General features: G+C 40.3%; 1 protein-coding gene across 2 annotated transcripts; it reads left to right on the top strand.

Annotated features, from left to right (window-relative positions):
• The first annotated feature begins 774 nt into the window (after positions 1–774).
• On the top strand, positions 775–23827 carry znf395b (zinc finger protein 395b). Of its 2 annotated transcripts, none has more exons than XM_031295473.2 (10): positions 775–1029; positions 4800–4978; positions 5817–6007; positions 6095–6207; positions 9122–9321; positions 10338–10438; positions 11840–12158; positions 19312–19407; positions 20516–20622; positions 22923–23827. In XM_031295473.2, exons 2-10 carry the CDS (start codon positions 4847–4849, stop codon positions 23032–23034), a joined length of 1371 nt encoding a protein of 456 aa, XP_031151333.1. In that variant the 5' UTR covers positions 775–1029; positions 4800–4846; the 3' UTR covers positions 23035–23827. The 2 variants fall into 2 exon arrangements, with proteins under 2 accessions (XP_031151333.1, XP_031151332.1); XM_031295472.2 differs by having other exon boundaries at positions 11837–12158.
• Positions 23828–24700: the final 873 nt, after the last annotated feature.

Below are 24700 nucleotides of genomic sequence, written 5' to 3'. Positions count from 1 at the left end.
ACACACACACACACACACACACACACATACATACACACACACACACACACAGACAAGGGCTGCAACACACATTGGAAATACACATGCAGGTTGTGTTTGAACCATAGACTGTAAATATTAATATTTACAGTCTATGGTTTGAACTCTATGCAGGCAACTTATCATGTGATGTTGGGGGTTGAAATGTATGCCATGGTGTCAGCAGTTTTAGTTTTGAGTGTTTGGATTACAGTAAAACTGTTAATATGCTTGTAGGGCTTGGAATGCTCATGTGTCCTTTTTAAAATAGATTTCATATTACAGTTCTTTAGCAGCACCACATTGCACATACTGCCATATCCCTCAATAAATCAGCAAATATACCAATATTTTGATATTTCTATCGGCACTTCTAGTAATTGTGATGTCTGAGTGACCTCATTTATTATGGTATTATACTGTATATTGGATATATTTGTATTGCTATTTATAGCATCTTTAATAAAATGTAGGGAAATTGTGTGGGAAAAAAACACTCAACCCTTCTTTGTAATTTTAAAACCAATGCATTTTATGCTAAAAAAAAAATATATTTTTTCATGTATTTATTTGTCTAAGGACAGCATCCAAACAATCTACATAATTTCTAATACTCATGTGATTGAGATGAACAAACACAAATGTGTGTGTGTGTGTGTGTGTGTGTGTGTGTGTGTGTGTGTGTGTGTGTGTGTGTGTGTGTGTGTGTGTGCTTGAGACAGTGAGACAGACAGACAGACGGACAGCTAGAGGATGCTGCTGCTGCTGCTGCTACTGCTGCTGCTCTGGTAACCCCTCACCTAGATCATCCTTTTGTGCACGGCGGTTGATATCTCTGCGCTCTGCACAGCTGCCGGCATTGGTTAGCCAAAAAGACACACGTACGGTACGTAGGCGAGTATCTAACCGATCAACCCCCTTTCCCTCCCCGGCCGACTGAAGAACCGGCGAGCGGCGGGACAGCGCTGCAGCTCCGACTGGACGGACAGGACGGAGGTCTCCACCGAACGAGTGAGTAGCCTATACTACAAAACGTAATGTTTTCTCTAAGCGGGTAGGTTTTAGTGTTGCAGCGAGCATAGTAAACACAGTAAAACAAGATATTGTTTTCCTTTTAGCGGGTGAGCCGGGGGAGGGAGGGAGGGAGGAGGGGATGTTTCTCCTGATCTTAATCTGCGTTGCCGGGTGGAGATCAGTGTTGTAGTTGAAAGATAATAAACGATGACTTCTCATCAGTTGTTATCCCAAAGCCAATCAAAACCACCACTATAAACAATCTTAAGGTTATATTTGTTTGGAAAAGTGTAGATTATTTGCTTCATTCAAATCATCATGCGCAGCAAATTCAAATTCGCAGTAGCCGATTTATAAGGAGTCAGGGATTTCACCGCTTTATGTTAAAATGCGTGTAAGCTCTTGTAATGCGTCCAAAATAAGACTTTCATTGCATTTGCCTGGACTAGTTACACGAGGGGGGGGCGGGAGATGACGTTATGTTTTTTATAGCAACACTGTTTACACACACTGCATTCTCATCCTTCTGTTTATCTTCTCCTTCTTTTTGCACGATGCGACGATGTCATATGTGTAATTTGACTTTAGTGCGTTTTTATCACTCCTCTTTGCATTCATAACCCCGGGCCCGGTTGTTTCCAGCGGTATTCCCCCCGTCCAGCAAGCCCAATCCCCCGGCGAAACTCGTGTCTGAACACGTTGTCAGAAAGGAGGTGTGTAACTGAAAATCAGAGCTCAGCCAATGAGCTCAGCCTCCCCGCCCATACTTGCACTTGTTTACTACTGAAGCCGGACGCTGATTGGTGCAAAGAATGTGAGGGGAAAATCGGGCTTTATGCTGCGTTCGGGTGCACAGAAAAGAATGGGAGAGTTGAGCTTTCTCGTTGAAAAATAGTGTTTGACGAAGGTTTGTAAGTGGTAAACTTTGCACTGCTACACCAGACCTCTACTTCTATATATATATATATATATATATATATATATATATATATATATATATATATATATATATATATATTAAAAAAAAAACAGCAGTGGTTGTAAATTCCTGTCATAGGGGTTTATCAAAACTGGTATTTTTTGCCACTTGTCACTATGTCACTTTGTAATACAGCCATATTTTATACCATAAAACGCAGTATAAGGACTATTTCATATTTAACAGTTTATTTGTTTATTTGTGCTGTTGTATTGATTTTATTTTAATAATAATATCGATATTAATAACAAATAATACTATACTATTATTTTTGTGTTATTATACAAATGTATGTGTCAATAGATGTATAACGTATGTGTAAATAGCATAGACTGTATACAACTATGTAAATAATAAAAACAAGAAGATAATCATAATCATCATCATCATCATAACCGTAATAAACATTGTTATTATTATTGTTTAGGGCTACAACAAGCCCGACTAACAATTCTCTTGGTAAGTCTGCTACATTTCAGGAAGTAGTGAAGAATACTTTTTAATTAATACTAATTTTCCAGAGCTCAAAGCGACATCTTTAAATAGTTTTATTGTAATTTACAACATACTATGCAAGGTTACTGCGACTGTTTAAAATCACTTGAAAACACTTGAATTTTAATGTGGTGTTTTCAAGCTTTGACAAGTGCTTGGATTTAAATAAAATGCTTGAAACTGCTTAACATTCAGGTTCAACAGGACGCCAAGTGTATTACAAACAAGTGACACATTTCAAAACACGTAACCTTGTTGTGTTTTCCTTAATATGTCACCCTTCTGCAGAATCCTGTCACAAATTATAACTTTGGTTGTTTGTAGCAAAATAGCATATAATTTAATGCAATTAAGAAGTGCAGTAATCAGTATACTGTATACAAATATGTAATTACCACAGCTGTTAGGTGGTGGAAAAGCTTTAAAAGAAATGCACTTTGGGATGCTTGAAAAAATGTTTGAATTTGACTTTGGATAATGTGTAGGAACCCTGAATATAAAACTGAGAGAAGCCTCACATCTGAGAATCTGAAAACAAAAAAGAAATTTGGCATTTTTGCTGCTAATCAAGTCATTATTTCAGATCTCTTATTGTTGTTATTGTGTTTATGTAAATGATCGATTTGTAATGTGAGCTCAAATGGGCTCACTTAGTTGATGACAATCATTTCGTGCATGTGATATGAAATATGTGGTCTGAGTATGAAATAGGTGTCAATCAGACTCTTGACTGGAACTGGAGAAAACTCCATTCATTGAGTTTGACAGCCTAGAATTGCCACAATACTTAAAAAAAAAAGTAAATTAGAGATGGTGAATGCTGCAAAATGCTATGAGCCATTTCATCAGCATTACTCCCACGTGCCCTAAATGCAGCATTACCCCATTTATGCCTCTATGGGCGACAGGCCACAGTGAATGCACCCAAACGTCAGATTACGTCTCTGGAAGGCGTTATCAGTCACATACTTTATTAGATTAGACAAATCTACAGCAAGCTTCTGCTCCAGCCACTGTCTAAATCCACACAAGTCTGTGTTCACTTCAATTTCCTGCAGTCATTGTGGTGTTTTTGCTCTGCACTGTCAGGCAGAAAGATGAAAGATGGAATGTGTGCATTAGTGTCTGCCAACACTCACTAGTCAGCAAATCTGCCTTCTGTTTAGATCTACATATTTATTCATCAGAGAAAGCTTGGTATTTATCATTGGATGCCATGGTTCACTCTGAACATATTCTTCCTAGTTGGAAATAACCTTTAACCTTTATCACTTAAGGCTTTTAAAAAGAAGCAGCTGTTCAAATATTACAACAAAAGTTACTTAAAGAAATTTATGGGAAATATTTTTCCCATAAATTAACAGAGACTAATATATACAAAATAGCTGTTTAATTAAGCACTGTGTGCAGTGGGCAGATGTATAGTCCAGGATGGAGGTTAGTGCAAAGTGTACTGACTAGAGGGGAGAGGGTCAGTGTCAGTGGGGGACTGGGGCCTTGCTGGTGAGGCGTACCTGATGACGTCTTCAGGGTTATCTTTGGCTTGAGCCAAACTGGTGGTGTGGAGTTTGAAATAAGTGGACATTTAATAGACATGGAGGTTTGAATGAAAGATGCTATGGAGTTGCATTGTGGGAAATGTAGGATCCAGTGTTTAAGTGACCGATGGGAGCATCGTTTTTGAAATTGGTCCGGTACTAAGCAAGAAAGTTGCAATGTAACGTTAATGGGCAATTGCGCACCATCAATTTACTTCCACAAAAAGTTCTGTTTTTGCCCCTGACAGGCTCAGATTATTATTATTGTAAGTGTCTGACAACGTTATGGAAAGAATCCCTATCGAGGTCGGCCATTTTGTTAAAGAGTAAGATCTGGTGGGTTTGGTGATAGCCATTTCAGAGCTGTTTCTGGTTAAACATATTCATACTTTTGGTTTATGTTATGTAGTCAGTCACACACTCGTCAGTGGCAAAAACAGCACTTGTAGTGGACGTAAATTGACGGTGCGCAATTCCCACGAGTGCTTACATTGCAGCCTGTATCGCGGCTGCCGGCTAGTCAATACTAGACTCATTTTAAAAAAAGAAATGTTGTTCCCAAAATTAGTCCCTTAGACACGAAAACATGGGAAAATAGGGTCCAGGTGGAAAAATACTAAGGTTACCCTTTTTGCTGAAGTATCCATTTCATAAGCAATTTTATGCATATTTCATTGCTGTAGAAACATTTGAAAATGCAGTCAGATATTTTGATTGCATTAAATCTCATGCTGTCCCTGGTGTCTTTTCTGCAGGGAGGTGTGTCACTGGGCTGAGTCCCCTCATTGTGTGCAGCAGCACCATGGCAGCTATGGGACCTGAGGACAGAGTTGGAGCAGGGCCAGACGGGACGGCAGTCTGCCAGGTGGGACTACAGGCCTGCACCGCTACAACCATGCACAACAGCAACGGGCCTGGCATGCAGCAGACACTGGTGAGTGGACGCAGCGGGACGAGACTCCCTTTCACGTGAACCGAGACGATTAATGTTTTGTCTAGTCAATCATCCAAGCCTTTATCTATTCATTCACTTGGTAAAGACATGTAAATATGGCCATCACCGGTCACCAGGATGCAATATTATCATAATATATTAATATTGGACGCATTTTGATGAGCTCCCGCAAATGGATCATTATTTGTCAGAGGTTGGCACCCACATCCTTGGGTGCAAATGTGCTGTCTGCAGGCTGACAAGATGGACTGAAAATATTCTCTTAACCGCTTTATTCATGGCAACAGCGAGACTCAATTTTAGAGTATCAAAGACGCAAGGCCTAAACACTCTGGGTTACTCAGTCCATGTCAGTTCCCATTAATATACTGAGTACTCAGTAATGGAGTACTCAAGTCCAGGACTAAGGCTAAGACTGGACTCGACTTTAACTCGCGCACTAATGACATGGACTTAAGGGTTTATGAGCATTCATGATATAGGACTCGGAAGTTGGATGGAGTTTCTGACTACTTTAACGTGTAATAGGCAGTGACGGAGTATTCGTGTCCTGGAGTCGGACTCGAGTCTGGAGTCGCTATTCTCTGGACTTGTGACTCGACTATGACTAGAACTCTGGTAATGGTGACTTGACTCGTACCTTTCTTTGGTGACTGGACATGGACTTCGATTCAAACACTGGGGACTCGAGACTTGACTCGGACTCGACAGGTGACTCGACTACAACACTGCTGGGAGTGTAGTGTTAACGCAAAAACCCCTAACTGTTGCATATTTTAATAACGAGTAGCTCATTTTCCCATTACTTCTTTTAAAGGTGTGTACACAGAGGCGTGTCCAGGCTGGGAAAACATTCGTGGAGAGCAGACATCACGAGAACAAAACATCAGTTCCCCCGGCACAAAGGGAGGCTGAGCCAGGCTGGAAAAACCTGGCAGCTCCCTTGCAAACTATGGGACCCACAATGCACCTAAGCAATGCGCCAGCTACTAGAGAGGCGCCATACAGGTGAGGGATAGGCAACAGCATATGAGTGTGTGAGTGTGGACTGGGTTAAACTAAAGTCTAAGGATATTGATTGCATGCTGTGTCCAGTTTCCGCAGCCCAGAGTCAGTGGAGATGGACGAGATCATGGCCGCCATGGTTCTGACCAGTCTGTCCTGCAACCCCGTGGTCCAGAGCCCTCCGCACACAGATCCTGTACCAGGTCTGTCTCACCTCACCCAACACACTCTGTTTTCACTACCACTTTCTGATAAGACATCTTTAATAAAAGGGTTTAGAAGTTGTAACTGGTGGTGCTAATGCTTAAAGGCAGGGTTGGTAATGTTGGAAAGTAAGCAAGATTTGAAAGTAGTATCTCCTCGGGGCTCCGCCACCCAAACGCACACACACGTGCATGAAACATTTCCTGAAAACAACAAATCCCAGCAACCATGGCGTCACTTATCATGACTTTAAACTCCCTCAGCTGTCGGCATCGCCTTCAGCTTCAGTCTTTCTATTCTTTGCCTCTTTAGCAGAGCGGGCGTTGGAAGTAACTGCGGCAGTGGCAACGTTTGCTGAGTTTTCTCCCCTATTCTCCAGTAGACTTGCAGTAACTCCGTTGGCGACGACACGCATTGAGCTCAGGCTCGCACACGGGAGGGGTAGAGTACGCGCAGCGGGGCAAGGAGGCCTTTCATTGGTTCTTTCCAAGCGGACCGCCAGGCCGTGATTGGTCTTCTTGGATCTTTTTCACTCCTTTTTCAGAGCTCATAAATTATGTATTGCTGTCAGGGTGTAAAGACCATTTCATACAATATATAAATATGTGAATGATGGAAAATGTTACCAACCCTGCCTCTGATAGATCATTTATTTATCATATTATCCAGCCATAATCAAGAACAGATGTTGCGTTCCTAGGGTGCATAAAACCACATTGGCGAGTGGTTATCCTTTCTATGTGATAAAAATATAGTGATAAATGTTAGTAATCCAGCAATAAATGCTCATGGGTTTCTCATTTTCTAATTAAACACCAGGTCTGCAGTTATAACTGTTAATCTCTAATAAAGACATGCCTTATTATTATTTATTATTGTTATTACCTCGTTTTCAGTCTGCAGTAATAGACTGCTAGCCTTGCAGAAGTCAGATTCAGTCTTATATTATGAGCTCTGTTAGCAAAGCAAGATTTGTAGACAGCCTTTGTAATTTAGTCAAACTTAAGCAGTAAGTAACAAAAAAGCAAATATAAACTTGGATGCAAAACCAAAGTTTGCCCTATTATACCAACAGGAAACATGTCCTGTAGAATTCATTGTCTGCTAAGTTAGTAAAATATCCTTAACTGCTGTGGTCTTGTCAATTCTTATAGCAAAATATTGTTGTTATTGTCTGAAAAAATGTAAAGCGTGACTTTGTTACTATAGCTAAATAATGTCACTTTTTCCATTTGTATTATAATGTTAAATTGTTGTAACAGTAGCAAAGAGTTTTAAAGCCAGCGAACCAACTTGATAATAGCACAGCAATATCTGTCTAAAGTTTGCTAACTTCAGCTAAATGTAGCTAACATTAGCCACCATAAGCTACTGGTTATACCAGTCCAGTAAGGCCGTAGCAGCGAAATTGAGCAAGGGTGTGTTTTATTACTTATGATTTTTAACTGTAACAGCCAAAACACACCGGGCGCGTAAGCATTGCGTATAGCAGCGTAGCGCAGCTATTTTTATTTCGTAGCGTCCGCGTTGGGCGTTTATAAATAAATAATAAACATGTGGAGCTGTACAGTGTCAAAATAAGGGGTAAAAAAAAACAAAAAACACAAGTATTACAATTGGCACATATAGGAAAGAACGAACTATAATAAAATGTGGCCATTCTGAATGCACATTCTTGAATGCACTACTCCCTTGTTGCCAATTTTTCAGAAAAACTTAAGCATCATTAGTAAGTCAGCTGTTATTGTGTTTTTGGCTTAGTGTCTCCAGCCATGATGCGATGAATCCTCCTGCGGTGGTTTTTGAGTGACTTTAGGTTTGGGTATGTAGGGCTGCAGCGATAGTTTCAGCGTCTCCTCTATTTCTTGCGCGAGACACGAGCATACTGTATGTGTCAAGCCAGGCAGGTAATCACATACAGGAAGACCACAGTGCAACTGGATACTTTACAAAAATAAAACTCATTCGAAATAAAACACCATGGTTCATGGTGGTCTTAACTTCTCACAGCGAGACACACGATCAGGCACACGCGTGTGTTCCAGCTGTAAAACTTATATACTTTATATACTTTCACCAAGTAGAATTGCAAATTGGAAATTGAAAATCCTTCTGTACTTACAATATGCAAGATAAATAAAGAAACTAGCAGGACTGATATAAGTAGCTACTACTGTTCCTGTTAAGTTTTGATTGAAGTGAAAAAAAAGATCACTTGCTATTTGATTTTGGGGAAAGTAAAAAAAACTAAATAGCGACTAACAGGGAACAAAGCAAAGAGTAGTAAAGTGAAGCTGAAATGATGGTAAAACTTTCAGAAAATAGACACACGTCACAACCTTGGCACCAATGTGAGACACCTGCTGTTCTCTGCAGAACGGGCAGAGAGAAAAGCAGCACAGAGCAGTCCCAAATGCACACTGTCTATTTTAGTGATAAAGTATAAGATAAGATATATAACTGTATTTAATATTTTATATCTAAAGCCATAAGGTGTATTTTAACAGTGAACTATTTTAGTGTCGGGCAAAAAAATGTAGTTGCAAAGATGAATCGATTAGTTGTCAACTATTAAATTAGTTGCCAACTATTCTGATAATCCATTAATAGGTTTAAGTCATTTTTTTATGGATGAAACAGTACACATTATCTGATTCCAGCTTGTTAAATGTGAATATTTTTTTAGGTTCTTCACTCCTCTGTGACAGTGACCTGCATATCTTTGAGTTGTGGACAAAACAAAGACAAACATTTGAGACATTATTCAACAATGAAAATAATAGTTTGATGAAGCCCTTAAAAAATAACCATGGTGGCATGTTTACAGTATTTACATCTTTACAGTGTTGAGAGAAAATAGGCCATTTGGTAGGACAAGAGGTAGTTTTTGAAAAGTAACTTCCTGCTTTACAGCCAGCTCATCATCGTCAGCTGACATGGAGTGTGGCGGCGGCGAGCTCTCTGACAGCGGCAGCAGCGGCTACTGGAGCTGGGACCACGGCAACGTGAGCCCCGCCCCCTCGCCGTCCGTCACTGAGATGGACGGCAGCCCTGATGAAGGTCTACAAATGGAACTGGATCAGGGAGAGGAGCTAAATGCCAAAAAGCCAAAGGTACATAGCTGTATATACTGTATATGTTCCCTTAAAAAGTTTCACTGCAAAAGGTTTAGCACCCTGTGGTGGAGCTGGGTGCCTCAGAAGCCTCTAGAACAGGGGTGTCAAACTCAAAGGGCCACACTGGAAGAGAAGAGAATCCCATCGAGGGCCAGACACGTATAGTTTGTTGACATGCTTTTATTTCATCGAAAAAAGTCAAATATCTTTGACTCTATTATTGTCTATTATGTCTCATATATTCTTCTCACTTACAGTTTGGTCCACATAAAGCCCTGAAAAAGTCAGCAAAAAAGTTCCAAAGCCATCTTTATTGTGACTGTTATTGCCACTGTTCATCACACCCCCAACCGGCACCGTCAGACACCGCCTACCAAGAGCCTGGGTCTGTCCCAGGTTTCTCCCTAAAAGGGAGTTTTTCCTCGCCACTGTAGCACTAAATGCTTGCTCTTGGGGGAATTACTGGAATTGTTGGGTCTTTGTAAATTATAGAGTGGTCTTGACCTACTCTATCTGTAAAGTGTCTTGAGATAACTTGTTTTGATTTGATACTATAAATATAATTGAATTGAATTGAATCCTAGAATTTGGCAAATCAAGCAAAACAATGAAATACGTTTTTTTAAAAGTAGGCTACCACACAGCCGACTCACAAACTCTAAGTCTGAGAAGAGTCTCAAAGTCGGCAAAGTTGCCAAATTCTGCTTTGAGTGTCGCGTAATGTTGCAAGTTGAAAAACAGTTTCACATTTTTTGAATTGGTGCACAGCTAGGCAGGCCAAAATGTATTGTGAACCTAAATTGATATGCGGGCTGGATCAGAATTTGCGAGGGGGCCAGTTTTGGCCCGCAGGCCTTGAGTTTGACACATGTGCTCTGGAATCAGCAAAGGAATATGTTATTAAATACAGAGATCGCTCTCTGTACTTTGTGTCTTTCTGTGCATTTCTCTTTATTTCCTGCCCCTCCCCCCTTCTCTCCTGTACTTTACCTGTGCTGTGTTCTCTCCCACAGAGCTCTTTCAGAGGTGTTTATAAGTGTCTGTGGCCCGGTTGTGGCAAGGTGCTCACGTCTTCAGTCGGAATAAAAAGACACATCCGGGTGCTACATCTGGGGTGAGTTGGATTTACGTGTACAATCAGCTGCTTATTAGGGATGGATATAGCTTGAGATGTTTTAATACTGGTGCTGATACAATCGCTGAGTAGAGGTACAGATACCGTAATGATACAAAAATGTGATAACTTAGGGACTGTACGGAAATTATTTCAATGGGGAAGGGGCTGAACCTTTTGTTTCACTTTTTTTTTTTTTAAACAAGTTGCCCAGGGTAATTCATATTTTTCCTTTGAACCCTGCCCACACTTGAATTAGAAGAAAACAGGTCCCCATCCTCCCAACATGTATGAGTAGTATGAAGTATGAAAATGAAGATGGAGTACCCTTATATGTACATGGATATCTGCTTGTTGTAATAATATATTTTTAATCATTTGAAGAAGTTAAATTCAACTTTAGGGCAAACATAATAAAAGTATTTTGTCCTGTTCATTCCAACCGCTTATTATTTTTTAGCTAAGAACTACGAAATGAACTACAAAATGAAAGGCTTTTTGGCTACCACCACCTCACATGAACCATGCCATGGCCACAGGAAAGCTTTTTTGTTTTTCAATAAGACAAATTCTCCAATTATATATTTTTTATAAGCATTATATCTTTTAAGGGATGACTGAAATTAAATATATCGTATATCTGGGTCGGGAAAAAATGCTCATTACCTGCTGGTCATTTTTGTACAGTCCCTTACTTTAGGAAAACTTTTTCCACAAAACCCTTCTTTCCATTTGACAAAATAAGCCAAATTTCTCAAATGTTAATGAAACACAAACAGCCATACAAGAACATAAGATAAAAGTGTAATAATGGCTAAGAATGAGTCAATAAGAATACAAACTTACTATTTGACAGTTTCCGATACTGTGTGCTACAGACACATTTCAGTCTGTTTCAAAGAAGTATTGATGATGTGTGTGATATCTATCACTTATACTTATATGTGGTGTTAATCACAAGATTGTTGTCTGTAGTTTCTAGAATATTAAGGAATTATCAAAGTGTATAGAAGTAGGAATATCATGGAATTTTATCCCTGTTGGACATTCTGTGTTTTCAGCTTTGGAGCTTCTCCTCCACTATAGACTGTAGTAAAACCCAGACAGTTCAGACATTTAGAACATTCCTGAGCTGCAAAACAACATTAAAAAAACAAGAGGGAATCAAATTTTTAGGGTGTGGAAGAGCTGTGACTTAGTTGCAGGGAGTGATGAAACATTTTTGAGATTTTATATCTGGGCCACAGGGAGTGCCGCATTCAGTAATGGTCCAAACAAACAACTCACTCTTTTTATCCTGTGTATCCACTGGTCTGTCCCACCATCTGCCAAACACACACACCCACACACATATTTACACACACACACACACACACACACACACATTTACACACACAGCAGTGGGTCAGATCAGTCCCAGAGAGAAGAGGACTTCTACTACACCAAGATCTCCTGCGAGACTGTGGATGCCAGCTCAGTTCCAGCTCCTTCAGCTCCTTTAGTTCCTCCAGCTCCTTCCCAGCAGGCTCTGGGCCAGGCTTCATCCTCTCAACTCAGCTGGGCCTCCTGCGCTTCTGTTGTGGCCTCGGGGCTCCAGATCCCCCCAGATCACAGACCCAGGTCCAACTCCAGCTCTGGGGCCGGCCCAAGCAGGCCCAGTCCACTCAGCCAGTCGGCCCCCAGCAGCTTCTGGCAGATCCACTCTGAGCATCTCTATCAGGTGGGTACACTGCAGCAGGGACTACGTTTACATGCACATAATGTTCCGTTTTTTTGTTTTTTTTTTCGATAAGACGATATTCCGACTAAGCTGTTTACATGGCTAATGAAAGTGAATATTCCACTAATATTCCCGTTGACATGCAGCCGTGCAAGGACTTTTCCACCGGTGGCGGACTTGTTTGACCGTGAAAACACAGCCTTCCCTCTTTCATTACTTCAACCACCTTCTTGAAAAGGTTGTGTTATGGTGTTTGCGCATATCCAAAAACCTGTTGATATCCAAGGCTTTCATAATGTTTAAAAGTAGGTGTGTGTTTCTCCTTCTTTTCTTTTGGACATGCATCTCTACCGCAGCCTTGCAAACTGTTGGCTGGTTGGTTTGTGTCCAACAACCATAGCAACACACAGAGCTGGCCGTACGGCGTAAACAGACAGGACGCCGTAAACTGTCGCAAACTGCGGTAAAAACCCTGATTGAGATGCATATTCTGAATGCGCTGTATACATGTCCAAAGAATGCTTCTAAAACCTGAATAATACCAGCATATAACACGTCTTAACCGGAAAATACTAAATTCGGAAAAAGGCCTTATTCTGAATATCCAAACGGAATATGCTGTTTACATGACCTGTATTTTCTTGAAATTGTTTGCGCCCAGTCTCAGAGGAGTTTTGGCCTGCTGACTGTGATGGCTGGCAAGTACTGGCAGGGAAAGTGTGTGCACAAGTGTCTTTAAGACTGGGGGAATAAATGAGTTCAGAGCCAATTCATGATCCTGATCTAGATCATTTGGAAAGTACACTGTTTCTACAAAATAGCAGCCAATACAATTGAAATACCAAAATATTTCTTCTATTAAAATGTTTCACTGTTTGGAAACCCAATTCCAACTTTAATGTGTTTAGTGTTTTTGATATTTAAATTTTTTTTATGTTTTGTTATTGTCGAAATCAGGGGGGTCAAACTCAACTTCTCTAAGGGTCACATTGAAAAAAGAAAACCACATCGTGGGCCAGACATGTATAGTTTATTGACATGCTTTGATTTAATCAAATGAAAAAGTCAAATATGCCAAGAATGTCGGAAAAAGTGTCAAAAACATTTTTAAAAAGCCCCTAAAATGTCGGAAATAGCAGAAAAATGACGAAAATAGCGGCAAAAATACTCTGAAAAAGCACAAATAATTGTCAGAAAAGCCACAACAAACGATAAAAAACGTTTAAAAAGCCCCCAAAATGACGAAAATAGCGGCAAAAATACTCTGAAAAAGCACAAAAGATGTCAGAAAAAAACCCGACAAAAACCATAAAAAAATAGCGCCACATTATTTTGAAAAAAATTTCAAAAACCTTACTAAAAAGCCCACAAAAGGTGGGAAATAGCAAAAATGTCAGGAAAAAAGTGCAAAGAATGTTGGCATAAGCGACAAAAAGTAGGCGGGCCAAAATTTGTTGTGAACCTAAATTGATGTGCGGGCCGGATCGAAGTTTGTGAGGGACCGGATTTGGCCCGCGAGCCTTGAGTTTGACATGTGTGGTCTAAGTGCTGTTTGCAGGCTGAAATTTATTCTGAGAAGACACTCAATCTGTCTAACATGAGAGATTTGTTTAGGTCATATTGAGTTTTAGCACAAAATACATGAATCTGCTTTTAAGATCCCTAATTTACAATAAAAAGTTGTTTACTTCCCAGTATTTGAGTTCTTCCCTGCAAGTTTGAGAGCGATGAAAGGAGACAAGCACGGTCCTTGTGAGCATGCATTATTAAATGTCAGGTGAAGATGTAGTGTTTGAAAGGAAGGAGTTCACGCTCCAAACATCACAGTTTCAACTTCACAAATTCAACCATCTTTTCTAAGAAATCAGTCTTTAAATGAAAGCAGAAACTAATGTATCTAAATTCATTTTTTTCCTACTAAATATCTCAAAGGACATTAGTTACTGTTCGTTATTTATTTCAGGGGCCACCGGAGGAGTTTTGGGATCTTTAGTCAAAATAGACTTGACCCTTCCTTCACCAGCAATACATTTTGGATGGTTTTTGAACTAAACAGTACGGCAATCATGCTAATGAATACAATTATTTTATCATCAGATGTCTTAGTTACAACGTGATGGAGCTAGCAAAGCAGTTTTGTGTTTATATGTGCGAGCAGGATATTTATTCAGTTTGGGAAATCCCACGGTCTCTAAAGCTACAGCTCATATTGTCTGGCTGACTAAACAGGGAGGGACCCATCTGCTAGCAATAGGGGCCGAGACTGAGAGAGCTACATGAAGCTACATAGATAAATATGCACCAAACAAGCCACTTTTAAATGTTGCTGTTCTCATGAATACAAAAGTTGGGTGACCCTCCCCCCTAGACTAAAAAAATGTGATGACCCTCCCCTCAACAAAGAATAAAAAGACATGACCCTAGCCTATTTTCCTCCGGTGGTCCATTCCATAAATACCGAACGGTCCCTTTACTACATTTTACTAGCGTTTCTGTGCAGGGGTTTCACGGCTGGTCTGCAGTGTTGTTTCATTAGGTCCTCCTTGCCCATGCAGATACCCCCTCTAATGAGCCAATGAGCTACAACTTTGTGTATGCATGACAAAGCAGCACATTTCACTGGTGACCTGCATTTACCCTGTACCGCTGAGTCTGTAAATGGATGCTTTGTGACAGTGAGAGAGGAAGCTGTCGGCGTGCTCGCTCCCCCAAGGAGACTAGACTCTCAGCAGCCTGTAAAAGGCCAAACAAAAAAACCACAACATGAATTCTTTCAGGGTAGTTGTACAGTGGTTAGAACCTGATGTACTCATATCCATACCCACTTTGGACTGATTCAACCTACAAACTTTCAGTAAAATGTCCCTAGCAAACTAAGCAATTCTTTTTCATTGTTCATATGATACAGATGTGAAACTGTGTCCATTTTGTACCACATTTGTCTTTAATTTCCTCAGTGTGGGTTGCAGTGGTGGTATGTAACTAAGTACATTTACTCAAGTTTTTGAGGTACTTGTACTTTACTTGAGTCTTTTCTTTTCATGCCACTTTCTACTTCTACTCCGCTACATTTCAGAGAGAAATATTGTACTTTTTACTCTAGTTCATTAATCTGAAGTGCTTTTACTTTTCAGTAAGTGCTACTGGTGGAGCTGTGTGTGTGTGTGTGTGTGTGTGTGTGTGTGTGTGTGTGTGTGTGTGTGTGTGTGTGTGAGTGTGTGTGTGAGTGTGTGCGTGCGTGCGTGCGTGCATGCGTCATAGCTGCTTGTGGCTTGAAATGCCTGACCACAGGGCTGAACTCACGCTGGCACGTTTTTTTTTCACACTCAATTTACCTCCAGGGTTAACACAGTGACAGTGTATACTCACCATCATCACGCTTTCGTTTGTGCAATTAGTGCAATTTGCAGCAGCAGTAGTATGTTCTTTGTGAGAGTTCAGGGATGCACAGTGAGGAAAAATAGGACAGAGGGAATGGGAACAGTTCAGACCAAGCTCGTGGAACATAGTAATCATAGTAAAAGCCAGTCAGCAGAGCAAGTCTGATAATGTCCCTCTGAGTAACAGAGAAGTTCTATAAGGTACAATGGTAGTTTTCCAAAAAGAGCCTTATAAAGAGATAAAGAGATGCCAGTGAGTATCTTGTCTTTCTTGGAGAGAAGCCCAACCAATACTTTCATGTAAAATACAATGATGTGTACCATAGACGTGATGGGTTATGAATCTCAAGGCAGAGTAATAGACCAGAGAGTCCAGAGATTTAAGACTTGAAGATGATGCATGTCTATAAATCACATCACCATAGTCCAAGACAGACATGAAAACTGCCTCAACAACCCTTTTCCTACAAAACATAGGGCAAGATGCTTTTGTGTCTGTAGGAACTGCCACTTTTTGGCCTGCATCTGCACACAAGATTATCAATGTGAAATTTGAAGGAGAGCTTTCAAATTCAAATGTTTTTAGTCTAATACCAAAAATGTAACTAGTCACTCGACGCTGAAAAAGCGTTTGACAGAGTGGAATAGTCTTATTTGTTTGAGATTCTGGCACGCTTTGGTTTGGGGAAGAATTTTTGTAATTGGATAAGATTACTCTATAAGGAAACATATGCACAAATTTTGACTAACAGTAATATATCACAAAAACTATAAAAATAAATCGAGGGTGTAGACAAGGGGACCCTTTGTCTCCATTGTTGTTCATTATGGCAATCGAACCTTTGGCAATTGCAGTGAGGTCACATGATAGCATTTCTGGAATAACCATAGGACAGACGGAGCACCGTTTAGCTTTATATGCAGATGACATAATTTTTTTTCTCAAAAATACCAACAAATCCATCCCGGCCCTGCTAGACCTGATTAGGAAGGTCGGTAAGATTTCAGGGTATAAGATTAATAAGTCTAAAACATCCATTATATTATTAAACCAAGTAGACAGGGAAAATCAAACTGATGTAGTTGCACAATTTAAGGTTGTCAATTGCTTCTCTTATTTAGGCATTCAAATTGTTCCATTGCTTAACAATATCATAGAAACTAACTATAGACCAGTTATGCAAGAGATCTCAAATTCTTTAGATAGATGGGCTGCATTATCAATGTCATTAATGGGAAAAATAAATACTTGAATGAATGAATGTACTTCCTAAACTGTATTTATTTCAAAATGTACCTCTGCCACCACCAAGCAATTTATTTTCTCAGTTGAAGACACTTTTCATCAAGTTTCTATGGAACAATAGACGCCCCAGGCTGCGCCTATCATTGTTGTACTTGCCTTATGATAGAGGAGGGCTTAAATGCCCATACCCACTATGGTACTACTGGGCGGCGCAACTGAGAACACTGATGTTCTACTACTCTGAGGAGAATGTGCCACTGTGGAGAGAAATGGAAGGTGATACACTAAAGCTGCCTTTGCCCATTTACCTGTTCTCAGCTAATTTTAAGAAACTCAAAAATAACACCAAGAATCCTATGGCTAAAAATATGATTAGTGTGTGGCAGCAGGTTAAGAAATATCTCAAAGTAGTTGACTCGTTCTCATTATTTAATCCGATATGGGGAAATGATCTCTTCCCCCCAGGAGTAGGGTGAGGTTAAAATTTGGGCTGAACAGGGGTTACAAAAAATAGGAGATCTTTATAGTCCTGACGATACTCATTTGATGTCTTTTGATGAAATTGTTGTCAAGCACGACATAGCTCGCTGCCAGTTCTTTAGATATTTACAACTGAGAGATTTTATTAGAACTCAACAAAATCAGTCCTTGTCCATTCCTAGCCTATCATCACTCGAAGAAATGATGGTGAGAGACTGCCAGGGTGCTTGATTTCCAAAATATATAATGAACTGGTTGGTGAATCTTCAGAAACGTCAGTAAATAAGCTTGAGTCCTGGAGAGAGGACCTACAGGAGAATATCTCCATTGAGGAGTGGGAGAGGGCGTGTACCAAAGCCCAATTACAAACAGTGAACACACGTTTAAAATTTCTGCAGTACAACTGGTTAATGCGTTCTTACATGACTCCAGTTAAACTTAACAAATTCAATAATGCCATACCGGATGTTTGCATAAAATGTGACAAGGAAAAGGGCACGATTTTCCATTGTTTGTGTTCTCAAATAAAGAAATTCTGGGAAGAAGTGAAACAATGTATTGAGGAAATATTAGAGATAAATTTACATTTAGAACCAAAAATCTTTCTATTGGGTATCTACCCGGCTAACTGTAACATAAGAAAGAAGCATCGATTATTTTTAGATATAGGTCTGTTGTTGGCCAAAAGAGTCATTGCAATTGCTTGGAAAGAGGTGGATAGACCAAGGCAGTCTTGTATAAAGTACTTGAAAGCAATACTTGAGTAAAAGTACAAGTATCTTACCAGAAAATGACTTTTTTTTTTCTACTAAAGGTAGAAGTAAAAGTATCCTTTTAGAATATTACTTGAATAAAAGTCTTAAAGTATCTAATATTTACTGTACTTAAGTATCAAAAGTAATTTTCTGATATTAAATGTACTTAAGTATTAGAAGTAAAAGTAAAAATAAAAAAAACTTTGATTAAGAACATTATGGCCAAAGGTGTGTAATGTTATCTTCATCACCAATGTCGTCGGGATGATCATCGTCTGTTACCATGGCGGCAGAGCCTGCACCAGGTGCTTCCATGACACTGTCAGTCATTCTGCTTCCTCCTCTTCTTCTTTAGTTTTGGCCTATGTTTTTTATTTTTTTACCGCTTGGCAACAAACAGGCATTAGGTCACCAGCTGGAATGGAGCGTGCATTATCTTGGCAATTTAGGAGCAATGATTCCCCCAACTTGCTTTTTTTCCAGTGTAACAAATTACTTCTGATTTTATTTTGTAGTAACGAGTAACTAAGGTGCTCAGGGGAAATGTAGTGGAGTAAAAGTATACATTTTATTTAGAAACTGTAGTGGAGTAAAAGTAAAAGTTTCCAGAAATATAAATAACAAAGTAAAGTACAGATACGTGAAAATTCTACTTAAGTACAGTAATGAAGTATTTGTACTTTGTTACATTACAACACTGGACCAAGGATAGGTAAATGGCTCTCAGAATTAACAGCAACTCTGCCCTTAGAAAAGATCATGTATGCAATCAGGGGTAAGCAACACATTTTTGATAACGTCTGGGGCCCCTTTAGAAATGTCCTTGCAAATAAAGACTAGTCTCGTTTGGTGGAAACATAAGTAGCCCTCTGCAGTTCATTTGGGAAAATATTTACTGTCTGGTGTTGAATGACCACTATCTAATTTGAATGAGTATGAGCAGTGCACGGTTGGTTTTGTACTTATTCCCCCCTTTTTATTTACTTATGTAGTATTTGTATTATTATTTTATTGTGTATTTCAGTTCATTTTTTCTTTAGTTATTTATATTTATTTATTTGTTTTGTTGTTATGTCTTGGTCAAGGTTTGATGGACATGGGTTCTGCAGGGTTTGGGGCAGGAGTTTAGAGTCTCAGTGGTTATGTGTAAATGCTATTATGTCTGGAAATAAATAAAGATACTGTGGGGGGGGAAATGTAACTAACTTACTTTCTTATATGGAACAGGTTGTGAGCCAGTTTCTACAGATTTGATGAATCATGTGTTGCCTCCTCTCTCTTGCTCCATCCAGGCCTGTAGCCCCGTCCAGGTATCTGTTGCCCCCAAAAGCCCCGGCTGCCAGGGTTGGACCCCCTCCACCTCCGTCTCTGGCCCCAGTAACACTCCGGTGGGTCTTCTGTTCTGTTCTGTCTTTATATATGTCTGTTTGTTTACCTGTCAGACAGCCTGTCTATCATTTACTCTCAATCACATTTTAACATTCAAACCTGCTAGTAAACATGACTTGGCGGCTCGACTCGACTCTACCCGACTTGCTCTTTTTAGTTTTTTCATTAGCAAAACTTTGGAATAGTACCTGGCACCTTGGACCATTTTTTTGGTACCACCTCAGTCGATGGTTCCAAGCGAGCGGAACCAATACTAGAATGTGGAGTTAAAACACCATATCCAAGCTACAGTCAATTTTTCATCCACTCGAACCAGCCCGCAAAATCTACACCGTACCCTGTGTACACTACGGCGAACAATTGGTGTTCCTCCGTTTTGGTTGCCGATTAAAGGGTTGAGCGAGTGTGGCTTTGAAGATGATGTCACGGCAGATTCCCGCCTCCACTGAGGTGGTTACGATCCACAGTGAAGAACGGAATGAGAAAAGTACTGGTACCAAAAAAGTGGAAACACAGTTGATTGTGTAGTAGTCTCCCATTGCCAGACCTTCCTCTGCAGCGCTGCGGAGGAGGGTCTGGCTAGTCCACGCAGCATTCTGGGATGGGAGAGAAACGTGCTCTGGTTTATTGGCATGTCTTTAAACCAATCACAATCGTCATGGGCGGATCTAAGCGCCGAGTGGAGCCACAGTGCCTCTGCAAAATAGCCTCGGGAAGGAACTTCTTTTGGTGGAACGTGCACGTTCAAAGGTTGTTTTAGTCATGCAACAGAAAACTCAGATTGGACAGATAGTCTAGCTAGCTGTCTGGATTTACCCTGCAGAGATCTGAGGAGCAGTTAACCATAGTCCTCAGAAATCCACCGGAGTTTAAAATTACAACACAAAGAAAGTGAAAGGTAACAGACATTTGGCCGAAAAGAAGGAATTATGGCGTAATTTCCGGCAGCAACGGAGCAATCCCGGAAGTGGAAAGTTGTGGATATAGATTAATTGTGTAGCAACCATGCCTGCCACTGACAAATGAAATCACCACATTTTCTGTCTCTTTCATGACTTCTTCTCCATTCTGCTTTCATATTTGACGCGTGGTTGTGTGTCTCTTCAGGTGGTGAAAGCTCGCTGTCGGTCCGTCAGTGTCGGGGAACAGTGGCTCCAGCAGAACAGGCTGCAGCCTATGAGTGCCTCGCCTTCCCGCACTCACTGCTCCTTCAGGTGAGGCATTACCCACCTGGCTTTGTTCCTGTTCAATGTCCCATTTTTTAACATATTTATACCTGCTATTAAAATTAAAACACAACATGCTAGTGGCTCTGTGAGGATGTCCTTGCACAGCAGTTGGTTAAGCACAGGGGTCTTCAATGTTTTTTAGGCCAAGGCCCACCTCTGAATTGTTGTAACTAAGTACCCACTGCGCGCACTGCACTTTCAATTCAGCGCGGTCGGCTGGGAAGAGCAGGTTTCGCCTCTACAAACATCTGTATGATTCTACATGTACAGACCACAGGGAGTCAAACAGCCTTGAATATGTGTTCAGAGAGTGACACTACACTGGGAAAAGAAGAAACATTTGGCTGGAGAGTGTGGAAAAACATGAGTGATCGTTTTGCTAAAAATATGAACTAACGGCTTCATGGAAAGAGTGTTCTAAACAGTGTTACAGGCAGACAGTCATTTCGATTTGGAGATAAACATCAGTCATGTTAATGATTGGAGGAGATGATTGTAGTGTTTCGCGGTACGTCTGTGTTTAACATGGCTGTGTTTACTACGGTTGCCAGGCAGCCTGCTGTCCTTTACTTCCGGTTTCTTCTTCTTTATTACTTCTTGCCTAGTCACAGATTATTTTGTCTCTACGTCCTGTGGTGTTTCGGAGAATACACTTGGTAGGTGACTTGTCATAGCTGGGGGCGTGGCTTGCGGCGGAGTCACCTTGGGGCAAAACAACCCTTTCCCCCTGGCCGGATAACATAGCGTTAACCCAGTATGGCTACTCAAAAGCACTTTTGCTGCTTGACAGATCAAGATACATAAAAAAAATGGAGTCGTATTGGGTCGGATTGTCCGTACGTCATAAGTGACTGGACAAACGACCCAACGGTATGGCCAGAGGTGTCGTTTCCTGACAATCTTTTGTAAACATTAGCTACCTGATTGAGTCTCCAGCTAAGAGACAGCTAACGTTAGCCGTTAGCTAATCTTAGATGATTCAATCTGACTGTATTATTCAATTCAATTCAGTTTTATTTACAGTATCAAATCATAACGAGTTATCTCAAGACACTGTAGACACAGTAGGTCTTGACCACACTCTATAATTTACAAAGACCCAACAATTCCAGTAATTCCCCAGTATCACTAACGTTATCCCAGGGTCGTCAAACAGTCTGTTGTTATCCCACGCTTATTAAATTTATGATATTAAAGACTAGTTAACACTATGTCTTAGCATGTTAAATGAATAAATTCCATGTAATCGTTACAGTTTGGACTGTAGCAGCGACGTTAGTGGTATTAACACCGGCTCCGTCTGTCTATTCGGCAGTATATAAAACTTGGTAACACTTTACTTGAAGGTATCTACATAAGAGTGACATGACACTGTCATGAACACGACACTGTCATGACACATGAACCCTAACCCTAACCATAACTTGTCATGACAAAAAACCGAAAGACACTTACAGACAGAAGCGTTATGTCAACGTTAATGACTTGTTTATAATGTTTATGACACGTTCATGACATTGTCATGTCCCTCTTATGTAGATACCTTCAAGTAAAGTGTAACCTAAAACTTAAGATCAGGATTTTTGTTTAACTTATTAGATGCGTAGAACGCCACAAGGCAACTTTTCGGCATTGTACTGAGCAAAAAAACAATCGTAAATATGACAAAGAGTAAAGATTAACCGCTTACAAGGTCTACGCTCATTCATAGACGGAAATGACGTTTTAGTGGGCGTTCCCAGTAATGCCGACCAAGTCTATACTGCAACGAACAATGTGTTGAGCATAAACGTCTCTGTGTGTGCTCGTAGCGCGCCGTCTACAGCGGCCCAGGATGAGTATACCCGACGCTTCAGACCAGTTCGGTGGTGAGGGGACACTCACTGTGCCTTTTAAGAAATTTGAGAGTTCAGATGTAGATGCAGAAAGGCGCCATCCATTTTAAACATTGAGTTTGACTGAAGCTTGATTGATCTGGGTCCACACATCTTATCTGCTGTTGTCTGATTGATTCCAGTATCTGTCCGCTATCGCTCACCTCCAGGTTGTCATTTTATCGCCCACTTTGCTGCTTGTCTTTAAAATCACATTTCCATGGCTTGGCCAGGAAAGATAAAAATGGATTCAATCTTCTCCTCATTTTGTTATCAGTCTGTTTTCCCTCAGTCTCATTGTTATAAAGATTGATCACATCAAGTCATGTGTAGGAACCTTTCCTTTTATTTTCCTTTCCTGCGCTCTCGCATCGCTTCTCACCCACATGATCTGTGTCTTTGCATCCGCAGGAAGGGTCGCGGGGAGGCCAAAAAGTGCCGCAAGGTGTACGGAGTGGAGCGCAAGGATCAGTGGTGCACCGCCTGCCGCTGGAAAAAAGCCTGCCAGCGCTTCCCCGACTAAAGGCAGCAGCGCGAGCGAGAGACGTGGATCTGTGGATGGACGAATGGATGGATGGATGAGTGATAAAAAAGAGACTTTTATCAAAAGACAGGATATAAATAAGGGCCCGAGAGCCGTCAAGGAAAACAACAGTTCTGTTTTTGTTTTTGGTCTTACTTTCAACTCTTTTTGTTTCTTTCCTAAAAGAAATTGCAAATGGACTTTTCTGTATCTTTGTAACTTGATCCTGAAAACTGAAGTCTGCGATGGTGCTAACTGTTGACTGACTTTGACCATGTGATGTGCTAAGCCTACAATACTCTCCTACTTTATCCAAAGGTTCATCTTTACTGCCCCTGTAGCTCCACTGTATTAGACTGCTACTTGGCTGTTTTTCCTTCATTCTAACCCTATCTTCCAGTGGTTACACAGTGGTTATGATGTACATTATATTGTGTGCTTTGAGTTACGTACAAGTATTTTATACCTTGTTTTTTTTTTTTTTTTTTTTTTGTATCGTCTCTTTCCGCCCGCGTATTGGGCAGATTATTTTTTGGGGAATTTACATGTTTTTTGGCACTTTGTTGAAATATGAACTCACAAGAATAAGCTACGTTTGGTTTCGACTCAACCAAGTACCTATTTCCTTCCTGCCCATGTGTTGGCATACAACCAGTGTTAATGGTTTAATCCGTGAAGCTATGGAGTCATGGCAATGAGACTAGCATTAGGGGAATGAGTTGGTAATAGCAATAAAAAAAAAAGAGGAAATATATTGTCAAACACAAATTAAAAAGCACTGAGAATTTGAAACGTTTTTTTTTTTCTTCCTTCTGCATGACAGTCCACAAATGAAATAGCAAACAGTTTTATTGTAGTTTTTTCTCTAGACACATTTTGTCTGAAGACTCGGAACAATGGTATCATGTTAGAAATGTAGTCTGAAATGTACACTGTATTCACAAGTTCCATTTTTTGTGTTGGATTGACAGAGGAACGCACACACACACACACACACACACACACACACACATGCATGTGCACAGTCACAGTTCAATCATCCACACACTCGTATGCATACATTATTACACCTCGTAATCAAACACTAATCAACACGTAAACACTATTAAGATGCAAAATAATGGGACCTGCAAGTGGAGGGAAAATATCTTGACGGCAAAAACAAATGAACATTTTTCTTTTTTTTTCACCCGAGCAGAAACAGAATATTCTGTATAATAATGACCACAGCTGACATGCACACTTCATTTCATCCCTCTGCTCTTAAATGGTACATTAAGGGCTGGTGTCACTTAGACCTTCTTTCCCATCCTACAATGGGATACACACGTAGTTTCCAGCTTCATGCACCAATGTACAATTGGACTAAAGTGACATTAACAGCTGTGCAAATAGCCCCAGGGTGGAGTAATGTTTGAAAACTGACCGGGGATTAGTTTCTCCTTACTCCTGAGTTCCGCATTCGCAAACACTTTAAAATATAGCTCCCTCATTTCTATAATCAATTAGGGTAAGTTAGGGACTGTACAAAAATTATTTGAAATCAATAAAAACACCTAACATGTAACATCTAGAGTTTAATATCCAGTGGTGTAGTCTACGTGATACGCAGGTATACGCAGTATACCTACTAAGAAAGCTCCAGGATTTCCATATACCCACTTAA

Source organism: Sander lucioperca, chromosome 9 (assembly GCF_008315115.2).
Source record: "Sander lucioperca isolate FBNREF2018 chromosome 9, SLUC_FBN_1.2, whole genome shotgun sequence".
Taxonomy (NCBI): Eukaryota; Metazoa; Chordata; class Actinopteri; order Perciformes; family Percidae; genus Sander; species Sander lucioperca.
The sequence above is the reverse complement of the archived record's forward strand: the minus strand, read 5'-3'. Positions and strand labels throughout refer to the sequence as shown.

Excerpts from the sequence above, each read along its gene's own strand:
- znf395b (XM_031295472.2), top strand. The coding sequence starts at position 4,847 with ATGGCAGCTATGGGACCTGAGGACAGAGTTGGAGCAGGGCCAGACGGG. Across the intron at positions 4,979-5,816 it reads CTGGCATGCAGCAGACACTG|GTGTGTACACAGAGGCGTGT; the intron begins GTGAGTGGACGC and ends CTTCTTTTAAAG. Across the intron at positions 19,408-20,515 it reads CTGGCCCCAGTAACACTCCG|GTGGTGAAAGCTCGCTGTCG; the intron begins GTGGGTCTTCTG and ends GTGTCTCTTCAG.